General features: G+C 47.7%; 1 protein-coding gene across 1 annotated transcript in view; it reads right to left on the reverse strand.

The window, feature by feature from the left end:
* The window catches only part of LOC135366661 (filamin-A-like), a 75,498-nt gene extending 74,098 nt beyond the window's left edge, over positions 1-1,400 (reverse strand). The window contains exon 1 of the mRNA XM_064599466.1: positions 735-1,400. Within this exon, the coding sequence (XP_064455536.1) occupies positions 735-1,107 (373 nt within the window). The 5' untranslated portion in view covers positions 1,108-1,400. The remainder of the gene's footprint in view (positions 1-734) is intronic.
* Positions 1,401-10,176: the final 8,776 nt, after the last annotated feature.

Below are 10,176 nucleotides of genomic sequence, written 5' to 3' on the forward strand. Positions count from 1 at the left end.
GCGCTAATATTGGAAAGCATGAAAAGGGGAACAGAATAAGCCGATATGTAGAGGTCATCGATTTAAACCTCGTTGTTGTTGTTGTTGTGAACGACCGAATCGTAAAGCACGAAACGTGCGAACACGCATCAATAGCGCTTTCGAAATATGCGGATGAATCCGCATATTTCGAAAGCGCTATTGAAGCGTGTTCATTCGGCGTCGCCTATTTGTAAACATCTGCACCGCAATCGAATCCTGATTACATCCAGAACTTTACACATCCTAATTACTGCGTGTTTTCTGCCAGGTCTTCGTCGGCCGACTCCATTGAGTACTCAGTACGGGGCAGTCAGCTGTGTCACTATAACAAAGATCAAAGCCGTGCTCAGAGCTGGAAGGAAGATGCAGCTGTTCGCCAATCGCTTCCATTGGAGAGATTTGCGCCCAAAATTGTGACATCAAACTGGCATGTCAGTGTTTAGCACCGCTCTGCTGATCCCAGTTAAGAACGTAGTGTGTAGGAGAACGCGGAACTCATTGATAAGAGAACTCACGATCTCTGCTGTGGGATACCGTTACCGGAAACACGCTCATACACCTTGATTTATACGCTGCTTATCGCGGCTTGAATCATCCAACCCGACAAGCTCCAAATAGACCGATAAAGAGGGAACGTTAACTGCATTCCGTGCGGAGTTCGGACAGAGTCGGCAAAAAGCAAGTATTGAAAGAGACAACAAAAAAAAGCTCACCTATATTAACGAGCTTGATGTTGTCCTGTGCCATTGCACTGAGCGCCGTCTGCACATTCTCCAGACACTGATGTTGATTCAGAGGCTTTTTAATCCGTTTTAGGCGCCGTTTCTGAAGCACCTCAATCAGCGAGATCAACCTCAGCCCGTCGGTGAAATCTTTCCGCAGATCGGTGACGGCTTCACCAACCGAACGGAGTTGCTCGTTCACCCAATTCGTGAACGTCTTTTCTTGTATCTCGATCCAGACGCATTCGTCGCCTTTGATTTGCATCGCTCGGGCAGCGTGTCCTTCGGGAGATCGGGCTTTCATGCCGACCTGGCTGAACATCCCGCCGGCCGTCGTGTCCGAGCTGCCGTTCGTGTACTCCATTCCAATCGGGACTTCTTCTCAACGTTCACACAGCACTCATTCACTCACTCATCACGAGCAACATATCCGAGCCGGGCACGTAAACGCGAGAATCACGTTAAAAAAATCGAGCTATCGACGTGGATATACAGCCCCGTGAATGCACGTATATAGCGGCAAGAGGCGGAAAACAAGGCACGAACGGTCGTCTCTGTTTTTCCTCCACCTCTCTCTACATGGCTTCACACTGGCGTGGTAGCTGGACTGACAACATTCCTACGGTTGTGCTTGCCGCCGCGAGCACGTTTCGTTTACCTGTAGGGAAGGCGGTACCCAGAACTGGGGAAGTGGCGCGCATGCGCGTGCGAGGGTGAAGAGGGCGCTTCGTATGCTTGGCGCGTTGTTCGAAATCCATTTTTTTGGGATTTATTCTTCTGCGGGGAAGAATAGCGTGTTACTGAGAAGAGAAAGCTATTTAACAGCTGAAATTTTGCTCGCTGTGAGAGAACAATCAGGTAAAGTAAAGAGTAAAGCAAAATTATTTAAAATTATCTTACTGAGAGAGTTAATTTAAACTATGACTAGTTTCACTGCTAATTGACCTGCGGTGATAACTACAACCTGCTTCAGTAACTTATAGTTGCAGTAACTACTTACTGTTTTTCTGATAATAAATCTTCACTGTAGTCGCTTCAGTATATAGTTGCTGCAAGAAATTACTTTCTTTGCGAGAAAAAGTAAATTACTTTCTTTCAAAACCGCATGTTTTTCGCATTATCCGAGAGCTGATGATGGAATGAAAGTGGATGCTGCAAAGGTCGCGTGAGCGACGCCTTATATGCCGCCATCTTTGTTCATGTACATACGAAAATATACTCAAAATTGTCAGCGATTTTCATGGCTCATTTAGCTATCCGCAGTTCCTAAGAAACTGATATTTAAATGGTGCTATCACTACTCAATGCTATTCAGAAACTACTGCGTGATGTGAGAGCGACTTCTTCGCTTTAGAATGCCTCCGTGCAGCATGGTCCAATAAGGAGTTTAAGAGGTGTAAGGAATGCAGTCGAAGCATATTAATTATTGATAAACAAATTAAAATGGTGCAAGCGTGCTGGTGTGCTGTAGAAAGAGGTACCATTTCCTTGAGTTTGGGGAACGTTCAACGTAGTGTCCCCGAGTGACAATGTTGTACGTTGTACTTAGATTTGTGGCCGGACTTCACCTGTAGGAACTGACATGTCCCAATACTGGTTCAAGTTTCCCTAGTCTCAGTAATCGAGATTCTCCAATGGGATCTGTAGTTTGTTAATCCCTAAAGGGTAATGACACTGTTCGTTTTAAAGAAGCACAGAAATCACTTCAGTCACTAGTCTTTTCTTAAACCAAGCGGTTATCCTGCCTATTAAAATGCACAATGCGAAGTGATTCATTCGACAGATGCCTAAATATCGCAGAATTCGATTTTAAAAATCGTGACCGTGCGCAACGGTGGCGATGCTCGCAACTAGTCGCCGGTGTCGCTCTGACGTCACTACGGTTCACCTCGCTGACTGGTTTAGAGAAACGGCGTCTGCTGCCAGGAAGAAATGGGAGAAATACGAAAAAACAAGAGGCGGGAAACGCCGACCCAGATTGGAGGGCGGTCGCTCTTGGAACCGTAATCCGTAATGACGTAACCTGTGACGTTTTCGTCCGCCTCCTCCTCCTCCTCCTCCTCCTCGTCTCGTCCTGCAGAGCGAGGTGAGCGGGAGCGCGCGCGGCGATGTTCAGCTGTTTCTTTTCTTTTTATTTTTACAAAAAATATTGCATACAGAGAATTTTTTTTATTAGTCGTCAAATCAAGTCACATCTTTCCATAATGTGTCAGAAACAGGAAATCTCTGAGATGGCTTCGACTGCTTTGAAGACCCCTTTAATTCAGGAGTATCCCTCATAACCCCAAACAGTCTACAACGCGACTGGCAACATTGCTCCTCGAAGGCCGATTCCCGTCTCCTCGCCACATTTGCTGGCAGTCTTCCAACGTGGGCCGCGCGCTGTAGATAGGGGACAGACGTCAGATCTCTTGGTAAAGTCGCTTACTCTGGAGAGCCCGAAACTATTAAGTTTCGCGCGTCCTTTGGCAAATTCGTCGAAACGTGTAATGCCCACTGACGGCATCTAGTGGATTGTTCGAGAAGCATCTTACCTATTACAGCATTGCTCTCGGTATTTGATATAGCAAGTGGGGCCAGTTCTAGGTAGAAGTGATGGTCTAAATTCTACCTCTGCGTCGCAGAATACGTGGCTTTAAGATGTTCAACAATGTGTTTTTTCGTGTGAAAGGATAGACCATTCATTGGTGAATGTTTTATGCGCCTAATAAAGCAGATGATGCAAAATGTCCTCATCGTTACAATCGATTGCAACGATGAGGACATTTTACATCATCTCCTGTATTGGGCGCCTTTCGCTGCATGCACCAAACGGATAAAACTATTTTTCGAGTGGTTTTTGGTTATCTGACGCTATCAACTTCGTTTACGGAACATGGATGACAAAAATCCACATTGTGCCTTTGTCACACACCGAGAGAGCCCATTTTCACCTGATAGGATGATAGGGTAGTACAGCCAGTATCGTTCTTGTGTTAGCATTCCGTTGAAGAGCTGTAAAACATTTGACTGGAAATTTGAAGTGTCGCTGCCCTATGATATTTTCCTACATTTTACACATTTACTTTCCCCGTTTCCGAAAGTAATTCTCTGGCTTGTCACCAAGCAATGATATTTCTTTTTTTCACATACGGATCATTTAGACTACTTCATCACTTGCAGTTCACCGAAATACATATTGCGTTTTCCCCATTTTGGCATATGAATCCTCCATAAGAAAAAGCAGCAGTTTTTGTGTGCAATGTATGTCTGCTGCCCACAGCGCCGTACTGTGAAAGTATTCTCAATTGAAGTCTCAAATATTTTGTTTAAACGAGCACTGAGGTGAGCCCCAAATTATTTTTTTTGTTTGTTTATGGCTGCGGCGTGTTCTACAACGAATAAAATAAGCCCCTGCGACGACCAGCGCAGGTAACATGCAGCACGCGGGCAGCACTCCTGTTCGTCGCACCTTTTCAAAAAAAAGCCTCTCCTCTTGCAAAGAGCGTATCGGAGAATGAGGGAACGTGGTGACGTGGCGTGGTCCCGTCATGTGACTCGTGACGTAGACCGGCACGGCTCAAGCGGGTGTTGACGCCGAGAAGTTTTGGAGTCGCTCCCAGGTGTTCACTGAACGAACCGTGTCGTGGGGCAGTAATATCAAGGCATTGCACGTGTGAAAGGCTGTCCAGCGCTGATCTTTCCTAGCCTCTAGTTCCTAGTTCTCTAGCCCGCCTTCGCCGTAGCACGCGCGCAACGTCATGTTCTGCGGCCGCGATCCCACACCAAAGCCGTTTATGAGGAGAGTTTGGCCATTCTGTGATCTTTTGCCGCCCGGCGATGGGGAGCCGCCGTGACGTCAGAGCCGTCATCACTCCGCCTTCTCGACCGGGATGAAAGGCGAGCCGCGGCGGCACGGGGGGATTGCAAGGCTGTGCCTCAGTGCCTCTGCTCCAAGATGGCGGAATGCGAGATTTCAAGGCGATAGCTCTGATCCAAAATGGCGCCACTAGCGTTGGCGCCGCCCATTGTGTGACGGCGCTTTGAGACAGGCTCCTCCCAATGACCAAACTCTCCTAATAAACGGCTCTGTCCCGCACGCTACGGAAGTGCCTCCCCCTTTCTTTCCTTCCCCTCAATAACTGAGGGCAAATAGGCAGACAGACACAAATGCGCCAGCGACGTGTCTCCGAACAAGCTAAAAAGCCATGAGAGTTCACGAGACTTCACGAGAATATGACGCACTTCATCGACACCTGAACCGGAAGGGCACGTGCAGGGAAAGAGAGAGAGCAGTGAAAAGCCAGCGGTCCTTCGAGACGAACAAGGTTGCATCCGGAAACCCATCTATGAAACCGATACCACTATGCCCGGCAATGTACCCGGCTAATTGTTTCGGCGGAAAAGTGATTAGATACTAAATAGACGACCCCTATATAGATCGTGAGCGCTGCTTCCGCGGCCGCAGAAGCTCCGGCGGGATGACGTCACTCCCTAAGCGGAGGAGTGAGAGGGTGGGCGCTCAGACAACGCCACCTAGGTACAGAAGGCCTGCTCATTGCCTCCTCTCCCTCCTTCGATTAAGAGACAGAGATCGTCTGCTACTGCGATTCACCGTTCTGCGAATTCAAGAACCCGCAAATGATTGCAACTCGCCTGGAACCCGCAGACCTAAGTATTTAGACAAAAAGTGCAAGGCACCTTCCAGAAAATCAGTTTTGAGAAAGATTGAGACCTTTTTGCGCTTTATTTTCAAGTTTTCGCTCTTAGTACGCGGGGACGTTCAATCACAACTCGCAGACGACGGTGGTTCGTCTTCATGGCCCCGACCGCTGAAGGCACGTTCGTGGTTGGCTACGGCCGTTGCGAACACGATCCTCATTGGCTGACTCTTGTTACGTCATGGCGACGAGTAAGCAGGCTTTCTCTGTCCAGGCGGTTTTGGCTCAGAGAAGGAAAGGCGCCGTAACTCTATGAGACGCCCGCGGCATTCCTTTTCTCACGGTTGCGCCCTCATTTGTTCTTTGGGAGTGATGTTTTCTCGTGTTTCCAGAGAGGGAATTCCGGCATACTCTCAACATACAGCACCTGCTCTTGTCATGTATTCCATCCAATAACAGTCAAACTACCTCCGTCTTAGCGTGGGATTTTCGATGCCGTGGTTGGTGGTCCACGAGGAATAAAATGACACTAAAGTTTTGAAATTGACTGGAACGGATGCCACCGTCCCTTTAAAGGTTCGCTACCAATTACAAGAAAATAAACGGTATTTAGTATATTTCTTTCTATAAATGAACCTCATTCGAATACTCAGTATGCAAGATATAAATGCACTCCGTGACAATGCGCGCTTGGACGAATTTTCGGAAGGTCTCGGAAAACTTGATAGTTTCGGATTCTCCAAAGACTCTGTGACGTCACCGCAAGCTCTGGGGTCCGGCTCCTAGCACCAGCCCATCAATTCCGCGCTCTCCAACGCGCACAGAAAGACTGCAAGCAGCTGTGGTGAGATAGGTGAGGAGTCTGAATCCAACGTTGGAGAGGAAAATGTTGCCAGGTGGGCGACAGATTGCGTATGCTATGACGTAATACTTGTCGGAACTACAAATTAATGATAGTTCCGCATCATAAAACGAAACTATTTTGGGAGAATGTAATACGGGACACACGGATTGCAATGGCACAAATTCGCTAGGATTATGAAGACGCGAGATTTAATCCATAGTGGCACTTTGGAAGGTCGATCGCATCCGTTCCGGTCGATATCGAAACTGTAGTGTCATCTTATGCCTCGTGGACCACTCACCACGGTATCAAAAACCCCACGCGAAAAAGTGGTGTAATTTGACTGTTATTCGACGGAATACATGACAAGAGCAGACGCCGGACGTTGAGAATATTCCGGAATTCCCTCTCTGGAGAAACGAGAAAACGTCTCCCAAAGAACCAATTAGGGTGAGACATTGACAAAAGGAATGCCGCGGCCGTCTGATAGCGAATTCGGGTGGTCATTTCATGGCAACACGGCGTAGCGCTCGGAAATTGCTAGGTCGGCGCCCGCGCTGGATCACGTGACCGTTTCCACCCAAACATAAGTGCCAGAAATCTAGCGGTTTTAGCCGCTTTGATCACGCTAGGGGCACAGCGGTCGCTCGTCTTCGGGTTTCGTCGTCTAACTCACGTCAACCTCGACGTGGGGCTCTCGCACTTCGGATGTGACGACACCGGATATAGTTGGGCAACCAGCTGCTCGGTCACATTGAGACCGGGCGATAAAAAGTGCTAGCTGGCAAATTCCTGGCGCTCGGAAAGCGCCACGTGAACATGCGAGGTCTGTGCAAAACTGGCGAGAACAGGCGGGATCTGGCAAAAAAAAAGTTGCCACGAAATTACCACCCGAATAGATCTCTACCTGAGAAACGTCATCGTGACGTTCGTAGACAGACTGAAACCGAAACAAATAGGAAGGAGAGGGCTGGGTTCCATGAATGGGCACTTGTTCGCTGCCTCCTATATAGTACGTACCTCCTATTGTAAGAAGAGTAGGACGCGTCCCTTTCAGAGACCATGGTAATCCCTTCAAAGCCGTGGCCTTCAACTCACCTGGCTTTCGGCGTAGTTCAACTCTACCAAATTGGTGGCGCTGTCGAACACTGTGACGTCATTTGTTTACGAACAGGGACGGGGCGTTTGAACGGCGCCCTCTCTCTCTCTGCCTAGGAAGTGACGTCACGCCGCCGGAGCCTCTGCAGCTGCAGCGCTATTCTTTAAAATGCGTAAGCAACCTCTGACGAAAAAAATAGCCAAGTCAGTCGATGCCGAAAAGTGGTATAGCTTTCATAGATCGGACCGGATCCAGATGGGACCCTCCCTCTAATCCATAGTGGCATTTTAAAGAGGACGCAGAAAACTGGGAGGCACAACAGTACGGGTGTCAAGCAATTTTGTGCGTACCAACGCTGAACTTGGAAACTATGCCCCGTGCAAAGAACACTGACCAGCAGCTCCGCGAGGCAGTACTTGCTGATGAAACAAGAATACTTACATGGACGCATTTTTACTGACACAAACGGTAAGACAGTTACCTTGTTGAGCCTTGCCGGGCTAGAATGCAATCAATAGAAGTTAAAATGTCCATGCTGCAGAAATCAACTCATTCCTGTACAAGTTGAGGAAGCCCTTAGAAGACCACTAACAGTCTACATTGCTGGCCACCTCTGTAACGGCTCTCTGTAAGAGGGCCTTGTTAAAGGGACCATGAAATGAATTTCGAGAATTCCGAGTACTCTGCAGGAAACCGTTCTCATGATCCACCACTATCGTACACACATCGACTTTTAACCGTATTCAGTACAACGGGGGCGCAGTTATCAGACAAAAATAGCAGGGCGTGACCGCTGGATATATGCCTTCGAAGTGGGCTTACGTCATCGCCATCCAATCCTCTCAGCCAACTGTGAACGACGAGGAGGACACACCCCACCGGACCACGTGGGTGCATGGTTTCGGTTTGGACAACAACGACGTTGTACATCTCCCGTCGAAATCACTTGAAATATGGCGAAAGCCAAATTATCAGCAATGGAGGAAGAGGTTATGTGACACATACAGCGTATATGGATCGTTCGGTACGCGGCAGCTCGTAGAATGTCACCGACGAAGGTATGTTCTGACGAAGAAGAAGTTCAAAGAGGAAAACGTGCTCCGGTAACCATGCTGACAGTCAACGGCTATATTACATTTCTCGTAGGATTCTGCGTCAACGGTTAGTTACAATCTTGTCTCCAAGTCAAATTAAAACATATTTCATGACAAAGTATGCAAGCTTGTTTGAAAATTTTACACTTTGCTCGCAAAAGCCCGTCCGCGAATCGGCAACATGTTCTGTGTATGATGTCACGGCCAGTTCGCCTCGGAGGCGGGCCGTTCACGCCTGTGGTAAATATACAATATTTTCGCTATTTCTACGATTTTCAACTTCATATTTCACAGAGTGAATACTTTCGTACAGGCGAACTAATTAACGATGATCGTGGGTTTGTCAAATATCTTTTCATGGTCCCTTTAAGAGAGTCCCCCCACCAAATGGAACTGGCATCCCACCACGTGGGAACGCGAGTGAAGCACAACTAAAACTCAAAATCATTTCTGTGAACATACTGTGCATGACCAGAAGCTCAGGGATCATTCAGTACACTAACACTCTGTTCAGCCTGCACAGGTCCAGCATGAATGTGCCAAAAATTAGCAGAGCAAGGCCTGACCCATCGTTCACTGCGGATAAGTTTGTAACATGTCTGCCTCTTGAGCTGGGTTCAGAACAAAATTTAATGGCGTGGAATGAATTGAACTATCTCTTTCGGTGGGGCACTAAACAGGGAGGGAGAGGGAGAGAGTTTGTTGGACTCAAGTCGTGAGTGTCGACTCGGGAAGGATGCCACAGTGCAGCTCAACAAACGTCCATTGTAGAATAAACAAGCGCAACCGCAGAGGTTTCACGTCTAGGTTAACCCTCAGTGATGTAAGATGAACCCACGGACCATACACCGTTGCACGACTCCCAGAAATGAACGTGCTAAAATATTTCCAATCAGAGTTTGCACAAAACCAAAGACAAGCAGCGCACCCCAACTATTAAACCTCCATGTCACAAAAACCATTTCCGGAAAGCTCCAGTTCAACGTACGTACAGGCCGTAAGAAACCTCGCTAAATCCAACTACAGGAACCCAAACAAGAAATGCAACGTTCCAACCAGAGCAGAAAAACCGGGCCACCACGTTCCAACCAACCAACCAACAGTTCCAACCATGCAATGCCAGCGCACGCACACACTTTGGGACTCAAGAGAAGACCCAATCCCGTTTTCACCAAACTTTTAGCTTTATTATGTACCAAAAATTCTCCCGAGCTCCTGACACACCTCACTTGCAATATAAAAAATTCCTAACAGGAGAAGAAAAAAAGAGGACAGGAATTATGATGAACCCGGAGGAGATCCAAACATTTACACAAAAACCGCACTTCTGTACATCAAGGCTAAGCACACGGGTTACGGCCGCCGCGCTCGGAGTAAACCACCAAGTTCATAACTACGCTAGGGGGGGAGAGGGAGAAAACACCGAACGTAAAGTCGCTACGCGTGAAAAATGTATAACACTATGTCAATAAATACACTGACCAGGGATACGCAATTATGTTCAAGCATCGAAAGAAAAATAGAGCAAAGCGTCTTACAGCTCGGATGGGAACCACAAAGAAACAGAAGAAGAAAAAAAAAAAAAAAGTTGCGCAATCTCTATCACGCAATCAACAATCTACAGGGGGAGGGGGGCGTAACACGAGAATGAAATCGTCACACATGCCAGAACTTGTAGCACCTTCACACATTGTAATCAAAGCAATGCGGCCCCCACGACGGTTACGTCTCATCCACACAAAACGCAGAAGGAACA

This window comes from Ornithodoros turicata, chromosome 8, assembly GCF_037126465.1.
Source record: "Ornithodoros turicata isolate Travis chromosome 8, ASM3712646v1, whole genome shotgun sequence".
Lineage (NCBI taxonomy): Eukaryota > Metazoa > Arthropoda > Arachnida > Ixodida > Argasidae > Ornithodoros > Ornithodoros turicata.